The following is a 22,893-nucleotide window of genomic DNA, read 5'->3' on the forward strand; positions in this document are numbered from 1 at the left end:
CCCAAAATACCCTAGTGAATTACAGTCTCACTTAGTTATTTTCTGGCTAAAGATTTAGAAGATAGGTTTGTTAAACTTGCTTTTAGATATAACCTGATTAGAATAATATTTTGACATTTCAACTTCAGGACATATTTTATTAATGAAGAAGATGAAAACCTGCCCCATTATGATGAGAAAACCTGGTTTGTTGAAGATATCAATCGAGTACAAGCTGAGGACCTGCTTTATGGGAAACCTGATGGGTCATTCTTGATTCGTGAAAGTAGCAAGAAAGGATGCTATGCCTGTTCCGTGGTGTAAGTCTCCCCTGGTGATTTGGTCTTTAACATTTCTGGATTGATTGATTTGGGGGAGTGCGGGGTCGGGTCCCTCTTAGGGATGCTCATGAGGCTGTTCCCGACTGCTGCAGAGCGACCCCTGGTGGTGCTCAGGCACCATATGCGGTCCCAGGGGTCAAACTAGGGTTGCCTGCTTTCAAGTGGAATGCCTTACGTATACTGCATAACCCCTTCTGCATTTATTGATAGAATATCAACCACTCATAAAATTTTGATTAAATTAGTTGAAGCATAGTATGAGGACTCAGTTTGGACCATATATATACTTTGGAGGGGGGGGCACACCTGGCAGTGCTCAAGAATCACTCCTGATGATTCGGCACCATATGTGGTGCTGGGATTGAACCAGGGTCTACTCATACAAAATGCCCGAACCCCTGCACTTTCTCCCTGTCCCCTCTCTGTTTTGAAAGACAATAATTTATTTTTGGTTTGGGGTCATACCCAGAGGTATTCAGGGGACCATGTAATGCAAGAGATGGGACTGGGGATAAAATGAGATCGAACGGGGATCAAACGGGGCTTCTTGCGTGCATAGTAGAGCCCTGAGCCTCTTCCAGCCCCAGATTGTATTTGTAGAAAGTAAACAGTTGCTTTCAAAGACATGCTTTCTGAAACTATTTGGGTTTTAAAATGTTGGCATGGCAAGTAGATTGGGGCCTGTAGTGTTTGCTACTGGATTTTAGGTATCCATAAAAAGAAATGTGAGCTCTTCTGTTGAAAGATTACTGATTCTTTTGTAGTCTTTTGTGTGCCTGACATTTTCTTCTTTGTCAGATTAGGAAGGGTGGGTTGCTTTGAATAGCATTGTTTTTACTTCAGAAAAAAACTATTCTACAAATTTTGTATTTAAGTAGCATTCTGTGTGGATAATGATAGAAATGTTTGGGGATAGAGCTTGACTCAGTGGGGAGTGTACGTCTGCCCCCCCTCCCCATCTGCACTGTCCCTTAAGCACTGTGGGGGGTGATTCCTAAACACACCACCCCTCCCCCACCTCAAATAAATAAATAAATAGTTCTTTTTCTCTAATGGAAAGTAGAATTTTAAAGACAACTAGTTGTTCCTCAGTTTGCCTAAGTTCTTAAGAAGGCGATTCCCTCCCTCCCTCCCTCCTTCCCTTTCTCTTCCCCTCCTCCCCTCCCTCCCTTCCCTTCTCCCCTCTCTTCCCTCCCTCCCTCCGTACCTCCCTCCTTCCCTCCCTCCCTCCCTCCTTCCCCAGGTTTACTACTGGTTCTATAATCAGGGATCACTCCTAACAGTGCTTGGGGAACAGATCAATGCAGGGATGCAGATCAAACCAGGGTCAGCCACATACAAGGCAAGCACCTTACCTATGTACTAGCTCTTTGACCCTGGTAATTTCTTCATTGACAAAAAATACAGTTGTAGCAGAGGTAGCAAACTTTGCTTCCACATATGTTGGATTTTCATCCTGACCCAACTACTCACCAGATGTGTGACTTAAGATAAATTACTTAATTTTTATTTATGCAATTTCATTTTCTATAAAATAATATCTACTTGCATTTTTCTAAATATTAAGTCATTTAACATATATAAAGTTAATGGGCTTTGATCAATACTGATTTAATACATATTAAGTGTTACATACTGATTTATTTATGCTAATGATGAATAGGGCAGAAAATATGCAAAGATGACAAAATGATCTCACTCTTAGAGATGTTAAGCGTAGGGCAGTAGAGAGTAAGGGGTTGGGGCTAGAGAGAGTAACAGTAGGTAGGATGTTTGCCTTGCATGCAGTTGACCTGGGTTTGAGTCCTGGCAACCCATATGGTTCCCCAAGCCCTGCAAGGAGTAGTCCTTGAGTGCCACCAGGTGTGACCTAAAAAAGAAAAGAGAAGGAGCTGGAGTGATAGCACAGCGGGTAGGGCGTTTGCCTTGCATGCAGCCGACCCGGGTTCGATTCCCAGCATCCCATATGGCCCCCTGAGCACAGCCAGGGGTAATTCCTGAGTGCAGAGCCAGGAATAACCCCTGTGAATCGCTGGGTGTGACCCAAAAAGCAAAAAATGATTGGTTATCTATGGGCAAAAAAAAGGAAAAGGAAGCCAATTGCAGTCATAGATCATATTCGAGTTCACCTTGTGGATGGTTGGAAGCAAAAAGTCTGGCATTATATTGTTGCCAGCACTTGGCTACAGGAAGCTTGCCTGCAGTGACAGGTCCCATTTAGGACATTTGCTGAAGTAGGGATATGAATAAGTTTGCTTTTTTAGGCTCTTGAGGCAAAATTTAAATGATTATGCAGTAGGAAGACAAAACATGGAATACTTTGCTTTTGTATTTTAATCACTACTGTAATGACATCATAAAGCACTCTAAGAGAAAATTGCTAAACTGCTCAGTCTACTTAGGCTAAAGCCTACAATAAGCAGATAATGTGTTTATTATGCTAGACTCAAGAATCAGGTCATGAGCACTTTGATCTTTAATATTGCTGCCATGTGGGATACAAAATGAGATTAGTGATTGAAACTAGAAAGGCTGGTCCTTTCTAGCTTAAAGTGGGGAAGGCATGTTGCAAGTTGACTCCAGCCCCCTCTCTGGAACCATATATGGTCCACTGAACTTCACCAGGTATGGTCGCAAAACAAAAACAAACAATAACACAACAGTAAGCAGGCTAGAGAGATAGAACAAAGGTAAGGGGGCTGCATCGATTAGTTCAGCAGGTAGGGCTAACCTTATGCAAGGACAACTCATCCGATCCCTGGAATCCCATATGATCCCCTGAACCAGGAGTGATCCCTGGTGCAGAGCCAGGAGTAAGCCCTGAGCACTGCCGGTTGTGGCCCCCAAACAAAACAAAATTTACATGCCAGCAAATTAAATAACCCAAAATTTCCATGCCAGCAAATTTGGGATGGACTTTCAAAATCCATGAAGCACACAAACCACCAAATTTATTTATGGGATTAAAAAAAAAAATTACCCAGAAAGAAAAGCCTGAGTGGGTGACTTCAAGGGCATTTCTACCTACTATACATTAACTTTGCCTCCCCGGTAATGGGGGCCCTCCTGGGCCGCTGGGCCTGGGGGCGTGAGCCTGGCATTTTGATGTCCAGGCCCGGGTGCAGTGCAGCTTGGGGCCCAGCCACGCTTCAGGTGCTCTGTTGTCAGGGAATTGAATGCGAAACCTGCAAAGGCATGAACTTCAGCCATGAGCTGTCACTGCCGATCTTTTGCCAGATATTCTAAAAAGAACTGACACAGTCCTTTATAAAGTCTTCCCAAAAAACCAGGAGGAAACACTTTTTCAACATGAGGGTAACATTATGCCATGCCAAATCAAACATCTTAAAAAAAAATTTGAACCAATGTTTCTTATGAATATGGACATTAAAATTCTCAACATATTGCTAATAAAACAAATCCAGTATCTCAAAAAGATTTTTTTTAGGTGCTGGAGAGATAATACAGTGAGTAAAGTGCTTGCCTTGTATGTGGCTGACCTGGGTTTGATCCCCCAAACCCAGCAGGAGTGACCTGAGCCAGAACTAAGTCCTGAGCATAGCCAAGTATTGCCCCCAAATATGAGTAAATACATAAGTAAAAAATAAATAAAAATAACAGAGGATTGGGGGGTCAGAGTGATACTATAGCACGTAGGGTCTTGCCTTACACACTGCCAACCTGGGTTCATGTAGTCCCCGAGCCCTGCCAGGAGTGATCTCTGAAGTAAGAACTGGGAGTTAGCCCTGAGCACTGCCGGTGTGTCCCCAAATCTCCCCCAACCCACCAAAAAAATTGTATAAAATATTTTGATTAGGATTCAGCCTGTTTATTATTTATTTATATTTATTTGCACTGTCTGTAGCACTGTCCTCCCATTATTCATCGATTTGCTTGAGCGGGCACCAGTAACGTCTCCATTGTGAGACTGTTAATGTTTTTGGCATATCGAATATGCCACGGGTAGTTTGCCATGCTCTGCTGTGCGGGTGAGAGACTCTCAGTAGCTTGCCAGGCTCTCCGAGAGGGGCAGAGGAATCGAACCCGGGTGAGCTGTGTGCAAGGCAAATGCCCTACCAGCTGTGCTATCACTCCAGTCCTTATATTTATTTAATATTATTTATCTAATAATAGATAACTTATTTATTATTTATTATTTATCCCAGTAAGGATAGTTCAAAACTTAAAAAAAAAAAGTGTAATATATTGTATTAATAGAACGAAGGACAAACGCTGCCGACCCGGGTTTGATCCCTGGCACCCCATATGGTTCCCTGAGCCCTATCTGAGCACAGAGCCAGAAGTAAGCCCTGAACACTGCTGGATGTGACCAAAAATAAGGAAAAAAACCAAAAACATGGGGCTGGAATAGTAGGACAGCAGGTATGGTGTTTGCCTTGCACACGGCCGACCCAGGTTTGATTCCCAGCATCCCATATGGTCCCCCGAGCACTGCCAGGAGTAATTCCTGGCAAAAAAAGAAAGGTGTTGAATCCATGTGACCTGCCCAGAACAGACAGATCCATGACAGAAAACAGGTCAGTGGTTGCCATTGTTGGGGACGGAGGAATTAGAGAGTGACTATTCATGGGTTTACAGTTTATTCAGGTGGTGATAATATTTTAGAATTTGGTGGCTTGTAATAGCTGGAACATTAAATACCATAAAAACCACCAGTTTGAACCCCGAGAACATCGGGTGTTTCTGCCTCCTTCAGGGTGTTCCTCCTAATGAGCGTCAGTGCAGCCATGCTGTGCAGGGCTCCTGTCTACACAGGGGGTGGGAGACGCACAAGCTTCGATGAAACACCTCTGGGTTGCCTTTGCCTAATAACTGCTCTGCCAACCGGGGCTTTGTTTCATGATCCCTTATACACCGTCACCTGCTGTTGGTTGTGTCTTCACAGTGCGGACGGGGAGGTGAAGCACTGCGTGATCTACAGCACGGCGCGGGGCTACGGCTTTGCAGAGCCCTACAACCTGTACGGCTCCCTGAAGGAGCTGGTGCTCCACTACCAGCAGACATCCCTCGTCCAGCACAACGACTCCCTCAACGTCCGGCTGGCCTACCCGGTCCACGCACAGACGCCCTCGCTCTGCAGATAAAGGGGCAGGGCGAGAGAGGCGGCTCTCTAGCAGTTTTTCTACAGTTTTTATTAGACAGTGAGGGCATTCTTTCTACGTAGACTGCTTGTTTTGCACAAGAAGTGATTCTGTGAATGTGAAGTGGAGAGGCCGAGCCGCAGCCGGCCGGGGTGGGGCAGGGGGCCTGGGTTCTCTGGACCGAGCTGGGCCGCTGCACTGACCGACGAAGCTGGAAGCAGATGTTTTTTTTGCAAAGTGTTTCATAGGGAGTTTTCTTTCATTTAACCAGGCATCCTCAACAGAACACAGGAGGCGTGAGGGGGGTGGCGGGTTGTATCTGGAAGCCTCTGAAATGGGGAGGGGGTCTGGCTTTGTGGGGAGTTCCCTCCTGATGGTCTTTCTTAACTTCTCCCCCCACAAAGAGGGATGTTTCAGTTTGTGGTAGAATGGCTTTTGGTGGAAAAGACAACCAAAGGAAGAGGGGAGGCTGGGGGTTTCACGGAAAACAGCTTGGTCGGGGGTCAAAGGCCTTCAGTAGAGGTTCTTTATTCCTTAGCCGATAATGTTTAGGTGTCGGCCTGTCAGTAGCTCCTCCCTCTAGAAGCATCATGTTTGGAAACCAAATCGACCCCAGAATAACATTGTTGGACTACAGTCTGATGGAAGAGGCGGCACGCGTATCTGAATGCACACTTCTGTACCAAAACTTGAACATGAAAGGAAAATTAGACTTTGTTAGTTTTTAGCAAACACTAAAATTGGTCAGTGTAACTCCTGCCCTGCCCTTATTTCTCAGAGATGAGGAATAGTGGTTTTTTTTTTGTTTTGTTTTTGTGTGTGGGCATGGTGAGCTTTGAATCATAAAATGAAGTTGGTGCTTGTGTGGTGTTTCCTTAGCTTAAAGAATGATCTGTTGTTTGAAACCTTTGTAATTTGTTTGTATGAGTAAAGAAAAGGTGCAATCCAGTGCTTTTAGATGGCTTGATATACCAAATAATGACCTAGAACAACATTCTTACATGTGCTTCCCTAAGTTGAAATGCCTGCAGAAGCAGTGCATATGGTTTCATTTCCCTACATCTCCCTGTCCTCTGCTGGCTAGGGTCTAGGGAAACGTGGTGGTGAAGGCTGGGGCAGGAAGGGAGCCAGTGTGGCCGGGAGCCGCAGTAAAGCACAGACACTGGCACTCTGGTGTCAGGGCGAGGGGCGAACCCTAAACCCATGTGCTTCCGTACGGTGGTTTCTGAGGCGTTTGAAGGAGAAAGGGGTGGCTTGGAGTTATACTGTCAGGAAAAGCCATCTGGAAGCTTTTATCTTTGCCTTTTTTTTTTTTTTTTTTTTGTGATCCTGCCATTAAGATGATGTGCACAAACTGTCCTCATGCTTCAGTGGCCCTGATTTTAGGCCAGGAATCTCCTGCGCCGTGCAGTGGACGCCTTCCAGCTGAGTGAGGCTGGGCAAACGGAATTGGAGGCAGGCATCTCCTCCTGCCTCCATTATGCCCAGCCCCCATCAGTCAACACTCATTTGACAAATAGAGTCCAGCTGCCTCTGAGCCAATCCTGGAACCATAATGGGTCGGGAGTGAGTCAGCTGTTTGAGCCTGGAGCTGTGCGGCGGGCGGCCCGGCTGAGCGAGCCAAGTCTCCATGTGGGTCTCGGTGTAAGGTTTACAGCCAGGGAAGCGCGAGCTTTGTGGATGGAAGAAACAGAGTCGGCTTTCCTGAGCGCTCATCCAGTGACAGGGTCTAGGGTGGACCATGACATAGAAATAGACATAGATGACATTTTCTTTGAAAACCCAGATTTGCTATCAGTGAAGATAGGAAGGAAAGGACAGAACTTTGGCTTTTCCTTGGTTCCATTAGTTTTTCAGGATTGGGTGAAGACACAAGTGACCCCCCCCCCCCCCCACTCCAGCGTTCAGTTCTGACTGACGCCAGCCAGCTGGAGAGCCTTTCCACACACCGCCAGGTTGAGATCTTGACGGAGTTGGACGGGTGGGGCCGGGCGGTTGTGGGGAGGCCCAGCTGGAAGGCCCCTCACCCGGTGTGAAGCTGCTTTCAAGTTGCTGGATGCTCGACATAGGATGCAAAGGAATCTCTCCTCTCAGGTACTAAAGTCTAGCGGGCTTTTAAACTATTGTCCTTGTAAAACAAACCACTGGAAACCAGGATACTTGCTTACAACACTGAACCCTGTGTGGAGTGAGGGAGGGAGCCTCCGAGCGCGCGTGCTCGGGCTCTTGTCCCCCACACTCACTGGCTTGTGAAGGGCTGACCCTCTAGTCCTACATTCCTTCCTCTTTCGTTTCTGTCCTGCTTTTCATTCTTGAATGTGTTGTTGGTGGGAACTAAGACCTAGGGCTCCTGCGAGAGGTTGGGAAGTAGACGTGTGATCTGTTTGAGCTGACGTCACAGTCTGTCAAATACTTACGCAGCTCTTTCAGTCTGTGCTCTTGGTCTCCTCTCCCGCGGCTTGCTCTGTCCTGCCCCTGCTGTGGGTCACCATCTAACCACAGCATCACCGAGGCAGAGGCTGACATGACAGACCAAGGCCAGAGGGGATCATTTGTTTTCCTGGTAGAGAACCCGGCAGCCAGTTGGAAACAGCGTGGTGGCTGGCTGGCTAGAGAGCCTAGGCCCATCTTTTGAGGTGGGTTTTTTTGTTTTTTTTTTTTAAATCACAAAGTAATGTGTTTCCTCCTGGCCATAGATGCTAAACCTTGGCTGTAGCCAGGTTTGTATAAGCTAGTTGTGTCCTCTTCACTGATTTGGCCAAGGTTGAGGACTTCCCAATACCTCCTCTTGCCTGTCTTCAAGCCTTGATGTGACTTCCAACTATCTTGGACCTCATGTGCTCGGAATGCCAGTGTAGTGTCTTCCGTGGGTCTCCCGCTGCAAGAAAAGAATCTGACTTCTCTTGGGCCAAGAACTGCATCTGGTTGACTCCTGCTTTTCAAGGTCACCTGTTGCCAGTTAAGATTCCAGGGTAGGCCTCCTCCAGGTTCCGGAGGCCCCAGAGCAGACGGAGTCTAGCCGGGTCCTCTGCCACTGGCTGCTCAGCCTTGCTTTAGCTCCAGCCACTTGGGATAAACAACTTTTGTCTCCTTATAAATTCCAGCATGTGACTTTGGTGCCCTGTTGTTACTTGTGAAAAATCTATTCTGTTGTCTTTGATGTAGTCAAAAAATTCATGTAGTTTACGTAAAAATATCTGATTCACAAGCCAACTGTGTCTTGTGTTGGGACAGTTCATAATGTAGTTCCTAGACCACTTTTGCAAATTGTTCTTGTCACCAGGTGTGTTCAGACATTGCTGTGCAGTTGTGGGGATGGGGGGGAAGGTGAGGGAATCTACTTTTCTGGTCTTTTTGTTTTTTACCTTCCCCAAGAGGGGACAGTCTGGCCAACTTGCTCCAGTAACGCAATAAAAACATTGCAATAAAGCACTTCTTATTTTGTTCCTAATGCTTTGGGGGGGGGGGGGCTGACTGAAAATATTTGAAATTCCCAAACTTCCTCTCCCGTGAGCACTACTAGATCAATCCTGGAGCCAAACTGCAATTCCAGAAGCATTTCTGAGCAACAGCGCACTAGAACCCTTGCCCTAATCCTGGGAGAAATCCTCACTTATTGGTTCTTACAACATTCGTCCAGAAATAAGTGGTTCCAGATCCTGTCTGGGGGCAGGGGCCAGGGACTCAGCCGTTGGCCCTCCTGCCATGTGAAGTTGCTGTGCTGGGAACATGACCAGCAAACAGGTGAGCCAAACACAGGGCAGGGCAGGCTCAGCCTGTCTCAGGCCCACCTAGACCAGACTGCACGGGGAACAGTCTGTTCGAAAGTGTCCTTCCTCCTATACCTCAGTACCCAGCATCCCCTAGTCTAGGACCTAATCCTAAAAATCCCTACATCTAGCCCATCTTCCACCTGAACTCTACTATCTGCGGGTTAGAAACCTCCAAAGCATGGGGTGGTTTTCATTGTTTACAAAAAAAAAAAAAAACCATACTTGGCTGTGAATTATTTAACCTTCAGACCATCAAACCTAGAAACCTGTTGATATCCACATAAATCCTTTCTCTCTCCCTGGTTAAATGACAAAAGGCTGCCTTTCTCCAACTAAAAAACCATTCAAATCACATGTATTTTAGTCTTTTTTTTTTTTTTTAGGGTCACATCCAACAATGCTCACGAGTTATTCCTGGCTCTGCACTCAGGAATTACTCCTGGTAATGCTTGGGGGACCATGTGGGATGCTGGGGATCAAATCGGGTCAGCTGTGTACTATCACTTCAGCCCCACATGTATTTTAGAATCAGTTTCCCCTCCAGGAAATCTCCACGATCAATTATTAATTTGTTCAGTCTAGAGCCAATTGGATCATTCTGTTGACATTTCACATCGTTGGACTTCTTTTCAAAACTGAATCTTTTTTGTTCTGGGTGGCTGGGTGGGGAGTCTGTCTGGTCTTTATTTCATCCACATCCTCAGGCATATCAGTACCGGCTCTACCATCACCTGAAATTGCTCCTTGATGTCTTAAATAACCACAATTGTTGAGGCTGGAGAGCCCAATGGGCTGGAACACATGTTTATGCAACGAGGGGGGCTGGGATCAAACTCCAGCACATGAACCCCACGTGCTGAATCAGGAATAGCCCCTGTCAGAAGTGGCCCTAATGAACTTTTTAGGGGAGGGGGCATGGGTAAAACAAAGTTTTCAAAGTCCAAACCACCAGTATTGGCTGTTTTTCTTGAAAAACTCCTATCCATTTCCCTCCTGTTTCTCTAGTTCTGTACTTCGGATTATAGGATTCCTGTTGCCTTTTACTATTAGGCCTTTTCTTCTGGCTGTTTTCTGTTTGGCCACAGCTGGTGGTGCCCAGAAACACATGATGCATGAAGTATGTGATCAGCCCTCCAAAGCTCTTCCAGGCAGTTTTACCCACATCCAGGAGTTCACTTACCTTGTCTAGGCCAATTTTGTCCATCTTCCATAGGGAAGTAGCTTACAGGCTGCATCTGATTGGTTTTTACTGCCTAACCCTGGTTCTCTTCCATTATTTCATGCTTCAGTAAATGTAAATACATAATTCATCTGGTTATGCACAGAAGTATAGCCCTTATCTTGAGAAATTCTTCCTTTGCTGCATGTCCATAAAACACACCATCCTTCTCCCTTTACCTCCGCAAGACCAAAGACCATTCTCTCCAGTGTCACCGCTTCATGCCCATCTGCATCTTTCAAACTGGAAGGCCTCTCATCTCCCCAAACTGCCCACTTCAACTCCATTCTCCCAAGAGCAACCAGACATTTCAAGATGCAAATCTGAACTATGTGAAATTATTCAATAGATTGCAGTTGTAATTTTGAACATTACAAAATTCTTAAAATGGCCTGGCTTCTTCCAAGTTCATTTCCCATGTCAATTACCCTTTACTGGCTTCCCGCTAATCCCAGTGTCACGGGTCTTTCCTTCTGTACATGTTCTCAGTATAATACTAATTGACTACGGTTTTAATGACCTATACTTGTTGATAATGCCAAATTGTTCTTGGCTCCTACACGTTCCCCTTTGGGGGAAAACTCACTGCCGTCCTTGATCAGTCCTCCAGTCACTAGTCATTACATCCTCATCACAATGTGATTATATCACCTCATTTCCCTCTGGTCTATATTTGAGCTTTTGAATTTCCTCAAACATAAATATGACAGTACTTGCCTCCTTCAGAAACTTCTCATGCTCCTCAGGCTGTTCGGCAGGTGCCCGATAGGCTGTGCCCACTTTCCCCAACTCCTCACCTGACCCCTTCCATTTCCTTGCTCCCCTGAGCTGCTGTGGGCTGTGCCTGCCCACACCCTCACACAGGCTTAAGCCTGGGGTGGGGGGCGAGGGATGCGGGGTGTGGTCCTCCAGGCAACCCCTTTCCACTATTCCTAGCGCTGCCCAGTACAGGCTGGTCAAGGGCCAGCTATTCGCAAATAACTGAAGGGTGCAAAAAGGGGCTGGCACGATGGGCAGAGAACGCCCTCTGGTGGCCACGGGCAGTGGCCTCCCCCCCCCCCCCCCCCCCCCCCCCCCCCCCCGGTTTCCTTCAAACAGAAGCACTGCATGAAGAGACAACAGTCATGCTTTACCTTGAGGCTCTCCTTACCTGGGTCCCCACCACACAGGAGTCCTGCTCCTGTGGCACCATCTTCTGACAGCCAACATTTACATTCCCACAGCTGCCTCCTGTTTCTAGCCACACCACCCACACAGCTGCAGGGGTGTTCCCCAACCTCAGCAATATGTGTCCAACCTCAGGGCTGAGTGAGCCTGGGTGAGCTCCTGGCTGTGCTTAGTGGACTGGGGATTGACACCTTTTCTGCGGTGCTCTCGGGCCCCAGGTCTTTTGTGAACTCAGATGTCAGTCTCTGGAAAACTAAGCTGGGCTAGGAACCTTTCCTTGATGGAAACTCACTCTTCACCTCCATCTAGATTCTCAGTAGCGGCCTAAGTTGTATTTGTAACATGGGGTCCGAGAGATGGCAGGTAGAGTGCTTGCCTTGCACACAGCTGACTCGGGTTTGATCCCCAGCATCCCATATGGTCCCTTGAGTCCCACCAGGAGTGGCTCCTGAGTGCAGAACCAGGAGTTAGCCCTCAGCATAGCTGGTATGGCCCAAAGACAAAACCAAAAAAAGGAAGCAAACATGAGAGAAACAGATGGTTTCCAAGAGCGTGTATTACACAGGTCTGAGTGCAAGAAATGGCAAACACCGGTTATGTCTGCTTTAAAAGCTCATCAGGTGCCAATGCCAAGTCCTGATACTTTTGAGGACCCCCAGGGTCTCGGTCCCTCCGGAGTGGGCTGGGCCCAGGCTCCTGGCTGAGAGGGCGGCTGCTGTACGGAACGTCCTGCCTCCGGTCACCTGAAGCATCGGGTATGTTGGTGATGACCAGGGCTGGCCCCCTTTTTTCTGTCGGTGCACACTCAGGCTGCCACAGCCGGACCTGGCCAGGAACCTCACATGGTGGAGGGTCATTGGGTGGCCAGGTGGCCCCTTGCCGCCAGGGTACCAGGTCCTCAGGGTGGGCTGAAGTTGTGGATTTTGAGTCCTGGGAAGCGGGCAGCCCACCTTTCACTGCAGCTACTCTGCTGCCCGGAGCCCTGTCTGCACCCTCAAGGAGGCACTTCCAGGGCCACGGTGCTGGCTCACCAGAGGGGGTGACGAGTCCTGGAGAGCAGGGACAAAGTGCTGAGAGTGTCTGGGGGTGGGGGTGCTGGGCCTCCCAGCAGCCTTCAGTGGGGACGGGGTCTGCGAGTCCAGCCCTGCTCAAGTGTGGGGCTGATGACAAGGAGCCAGTGGCTGCCTCAAAGCTTTGTGGGCTCCCAAGCCTCTGGGAGACACGAGGGCATTCTACCTGGGGGGACCCCCGTGAGGCCGCTGCCATCGGGTCCCTGGGCAAGAGACCGTCCTCCTCCTCGCCCTCCCCGGCTCTGAGGGGCAGGCCCGGGCCCATTTCCAGCACAGGTGTCATGCAGGGCTCTGGGTCTCCCCGGCTAGGCTCCGGCCCATCGTCCGCATCATCCTCCGAGGAGTCCACCTCCCGGATGGCCTCCTGCTTCTGCAGGGATTCGCGCCGCTCAGCCCGGTCCTGTCGGAGGGTGCCCAGGGCCCGTGAGGGGGCAGGCTGGAGCACCCCCTTTCCCGGCAGCGCCCCCTTCCCAGACAGCGCGCTCCGGGTCCCGATGCCCTCCAGAGAGCTGCCTTCGCGCGGGGGCAGCTCCTTCTTCAGCTCCGGGTGCGGCAGGTCGAGGCTCTGCTTCCGGGAAGGGCCAAGCTTCTTGTCGGAAGCAGCCAGGGCGGCCGCCAGCTTCTCGGCTGACTGCACCCGCTTCAGCAATGGGGAGCGGGGGGGCTCGGCACTCTTGGGCCTTGAGAGCTGCCGGCCTAGGGGAGGCGACAGGTGAAGCTTGGTGGAGAAGGCCTGCGTCCCATGGCCCGACAGGGGCGATGGGGAGCGCTGGGGCGAGGCAGCCGGCGGCGGAGATGGCGTGTGGGCCAGCGGGGACAGCGGGATGCTGCCGGCCGACTTGCGCCGCGGGGAGCGGTACTGGCGCTGCAGCTTGGGGGCCAGGCCGTGCAGGGAGCTGGGCCGCGTGTGCCCAGAGCCGGCTGGGGAGCTGGGCACGCTGGAGCTGGGTGAGCTGCTCTGGGACGAATTCCCTCCCACTGGGCAGACAGAGAGACAGACAGATACAGGCAGAACAGTGTGAGTTGCAGGGAGTGAGTGAGGGGCAAGGCAGGGCTATGCCCGGGATCCCCACCTAGGGCGCCAGCCCCCTACAAAAATGGAGCTGCCCCACACGCTAGCATCACCTGCCTCAAGGTGGCCCCAGTGAGAAGCCAGGGCACGGCCTACCTGAGTGCACGGCGTCGGGGGCCACCCGGTAGCCCTGAGTCGGGGAGCGCGGGGACAGGCTGTGGCTGTGTGTGGGAGAGCCCGAGCCGCTCTCCCCTGACGACAGGGAGCGGCTGAGGGAGGAGAGGCTGCGGCTGGTGTGCAGCAGGGACGCCTGCTTGGTGATCTTCCGGAACAGCGAGCTCCGTCTCCTGCTGAGGGGCACAGGCTCGGGGTCACCCGCTGGCACGGAGGGGGCAGGGCCGCCAGCCCCCGAGGTAAGGGACTCACCTCTCTTGTCCGTCCTTGCCCCGGCTCCGCTTGCTCCTTCTGGCCATCTTGGCCTTGTAGCTGCCCTTCCGGGCCGGCCCCACTTTAATGGAAGTGTTTTCCAGGGGCGTGGTTGAGATGGACACCTTATTTCCACTCTGGGGACAGCACGAGGCCCAGGCTTAGGCGGTGACATATCCCCAGCCCGCCAGCCTCCTCCTGGCCCAGGGTGGTGCCCAAGGGGCCTGAGTGCCGGCTTGGGAGCATGGCAAGAAGGCTCATTTGTTTTGCTCCCTGGGCTCACGGCTGCACAGAGGGTCCCCGCCACGGCACCCCCATCCGCACACTGACCTTCAGGATGAGTTCGACCACCTCCGTGTGCACCAGCCCATGTACCGGCTCCCCGTTGACATGCGTGATGAGGTCCCCTGGGTGAAGGCCCGCCTCACTGGCCGGTCCCCCGTCCTCCACATGCTGGCTCGGGGGAAGGGAACAGTGCTCAGCCCGGAGCCGAGCCTGACGTGTGGGCCCCGGTCCTACTCACTGTGCCGAGCACCCCTGTCCCCGTGCGCCCGCCCATCTCCCGCCCCGTTGTCCCACAGCAGAGTGGGCAGGGACAGGCGGGCCCAGGACGGGGTGGGTGATGCAGGAGACATACCCACACCATGTGCTGCACAGTATAGACGTCCGAGTCCCCCATGTAGACACGGATGGCTCGCAGGGTGAAGCCATACTTCTTCCCTGCACGGTGGATGACGATGGGGGGCCTCGCGCTGCCAAGGGCACGCAGGAAGTCCCTGCTCGGAGAAGAATCCCTGGACGAGGGGTTGGAGGACTGGGAGTGTGGCGACATGGGGCTGGCGAGCGGAGAGCAGCTGTGGTGTTCTGGAGGAGAAACCAGGGCTTGGTGGGGGTGGGGCCCCGAGCACAGCCCCTGCCCCCTTCCAGGCAGCTGCCGATCCAGAGGCTGGGCCCAGAATGTCTTCCCCTTAGCCCGAGCCAAGCCCCTGAGACGCGCTTCTTATTTACTCGTTCATCTTTGGTTTTCTGCTTTAGCGTTTTGGGTTACACCCCTTGGTGCTTGGATGAAACCTGGGGTTCAGCAACTTCTTTAAAGTTAAAAGCCTAAGTTTAACGGGGGATCTCGGATTAAGCTGCTGCCCTGCGGAGCCCCTGCTGTGCACAGCGCCCCAAGCCTGCACACCCCAGGCCTCTGCGGCCCCTCTGCCTGGGCCAGGCCACACCTGCGCTACAGGACCCCCGAGAGACCCCGGCCCTCACCGGCAGGAATGAGGAGGGACAGCGCGGTGGCTGAGGCAGACTTGATCACTTTGTTGAGGGGGCGCGTGGCTCGCTTTTCTATAGAGTCCCCGGAGAGCAGCCGGTGGCGGGCTCTGCGCACTGCCAGGTCGCTGATGGCCTTGGTCGTGGCTCCCTCGGTCAGCTGTGGGCTGCTGTGGCCTCCTCGGGGCTCCGTGGCTGCGGGCCCAGGTGAGCCATGAGACCCGCGCCCCTCCCCGCCTCTGGGCATTGTCCCCCCAGCGCCCGCAGGCCCACCTGGACTGGAGCAGAAAGGCCCCTCTCCAGACGGTGTCAGAAGCCCCGCCGCCTCCTGCTGCTGCCGCCTGGGGGCGCCACCCGCCTCCTCGGGGCCCTCGGAGCAGCGCGGCACGTCCAGGAGGCCGGAGCAGCGGCGGCGCACGGTCAGCGGCGGGCTGGAGTCGCTCTCGGTGTGGGACGACTCGGACACGGACAGCCGCTTGCGCAGGCTGCGGGCGGGGGCGCAGGGTGAGCGGCTGCTGCCCGCCGGGACGACCCCCCGTACTCCTCCCCCGTCCCCCTGCCGCCCCCCCCACCCCCGCGCTCACATCTCGGGGGAGCCGATCACCCAGCCGCGCTCGCGGCCCTTCAGCCCCCCCAGGCCGTCGGCGCGGTCCTCCTTCTCCTCGCTCAGGCTGCGCTTGGTGGGGGGCGGCGTGCGGCGCTCCTCCAGCAGGGACAGGCGCTCCATGCTGCTGTACACCTGCGCGCAGAGCGGGCGCCAGCTCGGGGCGCCGCCGGGGGCCCGCCACGCCCCCCCTCCCGCCCCGTCCCCCTCGGCCCCTCCAGCCCACCTTGTTGAACCTCGGGGAGCAGGAGGAGAACTGGCGGATCTCCAGGCAGCCGTCCTCACTGGCCTCCTCCTCGTCCTCCGAGTCCACGTGGTGGTAGCGCTCGGAGCGGGCTGGGTCAGACACGGCACAGCCCGCTCAGAGAAGCCGCGGGCGCCCAGGCCGCAGCCCCCGAGGGTTCCGCCTGCCCCCCAGGCCTTACTGTCGAAGTAGCTGGTGTCGTCCTCGGACTCGAGCTGCGGGATGAACTCCGCCTTCTGCCGCAGCAGGCCCGTCCAGTCCAGGCCCGCAAAGAGCGGGTGCTGCTTCACCTCGTGGGCACCCCCTGCGGGTGGGGGGAGCCAGGTGGGTGAGAGCCCGGCCCTCCCAGCCCCTCGGCCCCCTGCAGAATCTGTCCTACCTGTGCCCAGCCTCTCCAGGGGGTTCTGGTGGAGAAGTTTCGAGGTGAGGTCCTGGGCGTCTGGTGGCAGCGCATCGTCTCCCTCAGGCCACACAATCTCATCTGAAGCGACGAGGGGAATGAAAGGGCGAGGACGGGGTTACAGACGCGGCTCACAGCTTGTGTGCGGGAGGGGGCGATGGTGCCGAGGGCCAAGGTGAGGAGATGATTCAGGAGGCCTAATAGGACCCCGAGAGTCAGAGCCTCCTACCCTACCCCCCAGCACCACGCCGGGGCCACTCACACCTTTGCCCGGGCGTGCTCTGGTTTGGGAGTGGGGGAGGGCACAGCAGCGGCTGACCCCACCTTTAAACTCCAGACACATGGAAATGCCCACGGATACAGAAAGGCGAGTGTCCACACATACAAGGCACAACACACATATGTGAGTGGTGTCTGTGGCAAGAACCACGTGCACACCCCCAGTTCAGAACAAGCATCCACAGGCCCAAAGGAGGAGTCACGTGTGCAGAGCCAGACTCTGCCCTGGGTACCTACCACTGATCACCTGCCCGAAGAGCTCCTCCGGAGTGTCCCCGAAGAAAGGGACGCAGCCCACCAGGAACTCGTACAGGATGATGCCCATGGCCCACCAGTCCACCGGCTTCCCATAGCCCTGGCGCAGGATCACCTCGGGCGCGATGTACTCTGGGGTCCCACACACCTGGGCAGAGAGGCCGAAGGGTTGGGGAAGTTCCCTCTCCCGGTGGAAAGTTACTTCAGCCAACAAGCCAGAACAGGAACCAGGCACCACAGCTGGAACCCCCGGAGGGGTGAGTCTACAGATTCCCTACACTAGAACATCTCCTGACGGAGAGCAACATACCCCGAGACCTCAGCATGTTCTTCTTGGCCCCGCCCCGGCCTCTGCTCCCCACTGCCAGGGCAAGGCTGGCTTGTGTTCTAGAAAAATGGGCTGCAGCAAAGTCCTGCCCTTCACTAAGCTTAGGAAGTTCAGGACAATCTCAGTCTGACAACAGTTAAATAACCAACTTTCTGCAAACCTAAGGAGCCAGATAATTTTGGATTTTATATCTCAGTCTCCCACTACCTTTTTCTAAACAATTACCCAGAAACCAAAAGGTAGGACTGAATTCCCAGTCTCTGCGTCCATGCCAGGGCGAGCAAGTGGCCTGTTATTCTGTGGCTGGAGCCCACCTCATCACCAGCGTCGTCCCCACCCACCTGCTTGTCCAGGAACTCCCGGGCATCCTTCTCAATGTGGCCTTCGTACAAGTTTGTTGTCAGGCTCATGAGGCCGATTTTAGAAAGGCCGAAGTCAGTGAGCTTGATGTGGCCCATGGACGTAATCAGGAGGCTGGGAGATGAGAGAAACGAAAGGATGGAGTTATTTCCCGGGGTTCTGGAAGGCGGATCTGAGCAGGTGCCGCAGTGCCCCAGCAGGCTGCTGTGGACTTCCTGAGCAGGCAAGCAGCTGTGAGAGCATAAATAGCGCTGGCGCAGTGAGCCCCGCATTCTGCACAAGCACGGGCCTGCCTCCCACCCGATCCCCACCTCACTTCTATTTATTCCCCCAACTGTGTTCCATGCGCAGTGAGAAACAGACGTTCCTCCAGAGCTGGCAGCCCCCTCCGAGGCACTGGCCCCCAGGTCCCCTGCAGATCTGACTCGGGGAGAGGAAAGGTCCTCGGAAGCGAGGCTGCTCAGGAGAAGCCCCGATTCTCCCCAGAGAGCTCTCGCTCCTGCCTCGCACCGCCTCAGCCTCCTCCTGTGCCAAAGGCTTTGGCTGCCACCCGCTCACTGAGGACCCGCCCAGGAGCCCCGGCCCTGATCTCTGCCCATGCTGATCGACTGTCCACACGCTCACTCGCAGCCAGACCCCTAACCCACTCGGGCTGATCACCGAGACTCGGGCGGTGCTTCTCAGCCGCCCGCCGTGGCCCTCTGGACTGTCTCCTCATGACCTCTCCCAACCCCATCAGTGGCTCCTCACTTACACGGTTTTCAACTGTGGCCCCCTTGGAATATCCTGGGGCCCGAGGCTGGAAAACGGTGCTACTGAGTATATAAACACAGGCTAGGTGCTACCATCCTATCTAGAGACGAGGGACAGGAACGTAAGGGTCAGAGGAGTTGAGTTACAAGCGGTCAGGGGTCCGGAGGACAGCTCAGAGGACTGGTGTGGCCCTGGCACCACGAGGTCCCAAGTTTGGTTCCCAGTACCAACCGTCCCCTGGCATGCCCCTGGCCTGAGCACTGGGTCCTCAGGTGCCCACCATGACCATGGAAACTGGGGTCTGCTTGACGTCACTTCTCACCTCAGAGGCTCATCACAGCACCTGAGCCCCAAGCTGGAAGCTGCTCTCTCTTAAGACCTGCCCCACCTTCTGCCCCCTGCCCCCCACTCCTGGATGTACAGTCTCTCCCCACCACTTTCTTGATAATCTCATCTCCTCCTTAGAAGTAGTGTCACCCCTCGATAAAGCTATTACACTTCAAAACTAAATGAAATCCGAATTAACAAAGGCCCCGGGGGACAGGTCCTGCCTCTCCTGGGACTGCGTTCTCACTCCAGATGGTGACACGACTGGCTGGCCTGTCCCTGAGTGGGCCTCGCTCCCTCAGCCTTGACGGCAGCAAATATTGTTGCTCAGGAAAACTCCCTACCTCACCCCTCTGCTGTGTGCCCCAGGCTGCGGTCTACACGGGCACCCCGTCACCCACTGGGCAGGGACTGTACTGACAGAAAGCCCAGCACCTGCTCAGCGTCAAGCAGATGTGCTGGCCCTCTCCTGTGTGGTCTCTTAGAGCTCAGTGACTTGCACATGTCCCCACAGCCTGAGGCTGCCGCTGCCAGAGCTCGCTGGCAATGACCTTGGCACGGGAGCCAGAGCACGGAGCCTCGACGGACACCCATGAGCACAGTTTTTCTGCAGACATTCTGGGACCAATTCAAAGTGTGTCCACCTCCCTCAGTTAGAAACAAAGAGGGAGGGAAAGCGAGGCGCATACTTGTCGGGCTTGAGGTCACGGTGCACGATGCCGTAATTGTGCAGGTACTCCAGGGCCAGCACAGTCTCCGCAAAGTACAGGCGCACCATGTCGACGGGCAGGGCCCCGATGTTCTTCAGCAGAGTGGCACAGTCTCCTCCTGCAACAAGCCCAGGCCCCTCAGAGCAGGAACCAAGCCCGCTCCAGCTGGTCTCAGCGGATGGTCTGCCCGGTAGGCCAGCCAGGTGCCGGACACCGTGTGGACAGAAGCAGGAGGGAAGGCGAGTATGCCGAGAGCTGTCAGGGCCGAGTGTAGCCTGCCCGGGAGCAGCCCCGGAGGGTGGACTGGCGGGGAGGGGGATGTGGGGGGGCACTCCTGACTGGAGGTCCTCTATCTCGGAAACCCAGATGCTTCAGTCTCTTCACTGCCCTACCGGCAGTTTCTAGCTTCTGTGGAAAGCCATGTGGTCACTCCCAGACTGCACCCACCAGATCACAGGGGGCTGGCTGTTCAGGGAAAAGGCCCCTGGTGCCGTGGCCCCTCTCTGAGCCGCACCCCAGGGCGCTCAATCCTCCCTAGAGCAGCTGCGTGCTCCTAAGGAGCGTCCCCTTCACCAGCCATCAGCCAGGGCCAGCTTTTCCCTCCTATGCCCGAGGGCCCTTCTGCAGCGTGTGTGCAGGGGCTGCAGCTGCTGTCCCCCACGGCTTCTCGCTGTGCCGACATAGGCAGTGAAGGGCTGGAGCCTTGGGCCCCAGGGCCAAACGGTCTCCGAGATTCCAAGACGGAATCCAATGCCGGAGATCCAGAGAGGCTGGACCCTGCAACTCCCCCGTCCACCCGCTGCTGGGTCCGGCTCGGGGCCCCGGCTCAAATGGAGACTCAGCCTCCCCGCACGGCCCCTCCCCAGTACCTTCCACATACTCCATCACCATGCACAGGTGGCGCTTGGTCTCGAAGGAGCAGAACATGCTGACCACGAAGGGGTTCTCGGCAAAGGTGAGGATGTCACGCTCCACGAAGGCCTGCTGGATCTGGTTGCGCAGGATCAGGTTCTGCTTGTTGATCTTCTTCATGGCGAAGCGCTGCCGGGTGGACCTGTGCCGCACCAGGAACACGGCCCTGGGGAACAGGACACACGGCGTCACACCCGGGGAAATGCACACATGGGGTGCACATCGGAGAGGCAGCCTCCTCTTTTTGTTTTTGGACCATATCTGGTGATGCTCAGGGAACCGTATGAGATGCCATGGATAGAACTCAGGTTGACAAATGTCCTGCCCGCCTGCTGTAGTGTCATTCCGGCCCCAGGGCTGCCGCCTCTTACCCATAGGCGCCGTTGCTGATGAGTTTAATGGTTTCGAAGTCCTCTTCCGAGGGCGTCTTTGTAGAGGTGAGAGACGAGCCCCGGCCCTGCAGAAGGCAGAGTTCAGGTGACTGAGGGAGCGCTTAGCCCAGATGCAGGCTCCGGCCCAGCATCCCCCAGGCCCCTCAGACTGCCCAGCCCTTGGCTGCAGAACCCAGAGGTGACCATCAGGGAGGTGGTTGTGATCTTTACCTCAACGGAATCGTCTGTCTCTGGAGTGTCAGGACTGTCATAGCTGCTCAACTGGGCCATTTCTAGAATCAAAGCAAGCACACAAGAGTGCGGCCACAGAGACACTCTGGGGTCCATCCCCCCACACAACAGGCACACGCAGCGCAGGCCTGATCAGTGCAGCGGCCTGTCTGGGATGCAAATCCAGCTCAGAGGCTCTGTCCCATTGTGGTCCGGGAGAAAAGCCAAATATCACCACCCCGAGATGGCCAGTGCTAATAACACTGCCAGGCACTCCGATCAAGCGTCCCTTGAACTTGGGACTCCTGGAAAATGGGCCCTGCGCTGGGCTATCAGTCCACATCGTGCTGGATGGGGCTGGGGAGCAGGAGTGCAGGAACAGGAAGGCAGACTGGGCCGAGAGCCTGTGCTTCAAGTAGGGGGAGGGCCTACACCCAGCAGAGTGGAGGTATCGTCTGAAGCCCTAGGTCAGGAGCACCCCAAAGACAGGGCAGCTTAGAAGGTGCAGCAGGAGAGGCGATCACGCGGGGAGGTGAGCGTGACAGGAAAGGGAATCGTGGTCCTTGGCTGGTGATGACTCTGGCTCTAGGCTGGCAGGTGACCCTGGGCCTTGCTGGGCTCAGGGCAATACACACAGGGCCATGTGGATGATACTGAAGGGGGCTCCTCTCGGGCACCTGTGGCCCTCGAGGTTGTGTCATGTCTATATCCAACTCTGGCCTCTTCTCCTCTCCCTGCGGCTTCTGTGTGTCAGAGCCTGTGGGCTGCAGGGCGTTTTTGCTTACCCTCCAGGGGATCCCGAGTGAGGCCCAGCTGGCTAACGATGTAGCGGGGAATGTCACATTTAATCCCTTGTCCCTCTTTGGCGTGGCCCTCAGCTGCTTCTAACAGGTGGTAGAACTCCTCAGGGTCAAACTCCTGTAAGGGAGAGGTGGAAGCTACAAGTGAAGATTTCTGGTCTCTGGTTCACTGCCTGTGCCAGAGCCGTGGATGAACGGGCTTTCTGTGGGTTGGGCCCATCACCCCTGAACAACCAGGAGCACCACAGTCAGGGAACCGTGGGAGATGGGAATGTGGTCTTCCAGCTCACTCCGGAGAAGACAGGCTAACCCCACGCTGTCTTCAGCAACGGGAACCAGAGTTTGGTGTCAAGGCGCCCAGTCGTTCAAGTGGCCCAAGCCCAGTGCCCGCCCCATGAGGGCACATCAGGAGCCTCCCGGGGCATAGGGGCCCTCAGATCTGACCCTGCACCTCCAGTGTGCTGCAGAGCCATGTGGGACTCAGGGGAGTACCCCTGGGTGCTGGGGCATGTCCTCACAAGGGTCCCACTTACTGGGGGCCTTCCAGGTCCACCATTTGGGGAGAGACCTAACACCACTATGATATCTCCATGGCCAAAGGAGGAAGGGACAGAAAACCAACCTGACTCAGAGTCCCTGCTAAGTCCTGAACCTCATGTTCTCGTGGAGGTGGCCCTGGGCCTGACCACAGCCGCACTGCCCCTGCCTGCTCCTACCCCGCTGTCTCTTGAAGGACTCTGCCCTCCTCTCCCCACTCTCTCTTTTATCTAAGCCAGACGTGGAAAACCTCTTCCTCAGTGCCTGTCATTGGGGAACGCTTCCCTCCCAGCCCACCTCTCTCCCCAGGTGAGTCCATACTGGTTCCCTGGCTCGCCTGCCCTCTCCTGGCCCACCAGCCAGCGGCACCCAGCGATCTTTCGTAGCAGTAAAGCTACCGGCATATTACTGAGAAATAATCATAGAAGCC

At 54.3% G+C, this 22,893-nt stretch overlaps 2 protein-coding genes across 8 annotated transcripts in view; one reads left to right on the forward strand and one right to left on the reverse strand.

Annotated features, from left to right (window-relative positions):
- Positions 1 to 8,854, forward strand: part of PIK3R3 (phosphoinositide-3-kinase regulatory subunit 3) — a 71,079-nt gene extending 62,225 nt beyond the window's left edge. For all 3 annotated transcript variants that reach the window (XM_004620536.2, XM_055138578.1, XM_055138580.1), the window contains 2 exons: positions 129 to 299; positions 5,227 to 8,854. In XM_004620536.2, the coding sequence (XP_004620593.2) occupies positions 129 to 299; positions 5,227 to 5,425 (370 nt within the window). In that variant the 3' untranslated portion in view covers positions 5,426 to 8,854. The remainder of the gene's footprint in view (positions 1 to 128; positions 300 to 5,226) is intronic.
- A 3,265-nt stretch (positions 8,855 to 12,119) lies between these two features.
- The window catches only part of MAST2 (microtubule associated serine/threonine kinase 2), a 159,070-nt gene continuing 148,296 nt past the window's right edge, over positions 12,120 to 22,893 (reverse strand). For 3 of the 5 annotated variants that reach the window (XM_055137923.1, XM_055137922.1, XM_055137927.1), the window contains 17 exons: positions 21,912 to 22,044; positions 21,127 to 21,188; positions 20,896 to 20,981; positions 20,482 to 20,690; positions 19,592 to 19,730; positions 17,804 to 17,936; positions 17,117 to 17,282; positions 16,580 to 16,681; positions 16,382 to 16,504; positions 16,183 to 16,292; positions 15,937 to 16,091; positions 15,350 to 15,837; positions 14,727 to 14,953; positions 14,420 to 14,542; positions 14,090 to 14,226; positions 13,820 to 14,013; positions 12,120 to 13,629 (listed from right to left, as the gene is read on the reverse strand). In XM_055137923.1, the coding sequence (XP_054993898.1) occupies positions 12,176 to 13,629; positions 13,820 to 14,013; positions 14,090 to 14,226; positions 14,420 to 14,542; positions 14,727 to 14,953; positions 15,350 to 15,837; positions 15,937 to 16,091; positions 16,183 to 16,292; positions 16,382 to 16,504; positions 16,580 to 16,681; positions 17,117 to 17,282; positions 17,804 to 17,936; positions 19,592 to 19,730; positions 20,482 to 20,690; positions 20,896 to 20,981; positions 21,127 to 21,188; positions 21,912 to 22,044 (4,041 nt within the window). In that variant the 3' untranslated portion in view covers positions 12,120 to 12,175. The remainder of the gene's footprint in view (positions 13,630 to 13,819; positions 14,014 to 14,089; positions 14,227 to 14,419; positions 14,543 to 14,726; positions 14,954 to 15,349; positions 15,838 to 15,936; positions 16,092 to 16,182; positions 16,293 to 16,381; positions 16,505 to 16,579; positions 16,682 to 17,116; positions 17,283 to 17,803; positions 17,937 to 19,591; positions 19,731 to 20,481; positions 20,691 to 20,895; positions 20,982 to 21,126; positions 21,189 to 21,911; positions 22,045 to 22,893) is intronic. The other 2 variants (XM_055137926.1, XM_055137924.1) reach the window with 2 other exon arrangements.

Source organism: Sorex araneus, chromosome 5 (genome assembly GCF_027595985.1).
Source record: "Sorex araneus isolate mSorAra2 chromosome 5, mSorAra2.pri, whole genome shotgun sequence".
Taxonomy (NCBI): domain Eukaryota; kingdom Metazoa; phylum Chordata; class Mammalia; order Eulipotyphla; family Soricidae; genus Sorex; species Sorex araneus.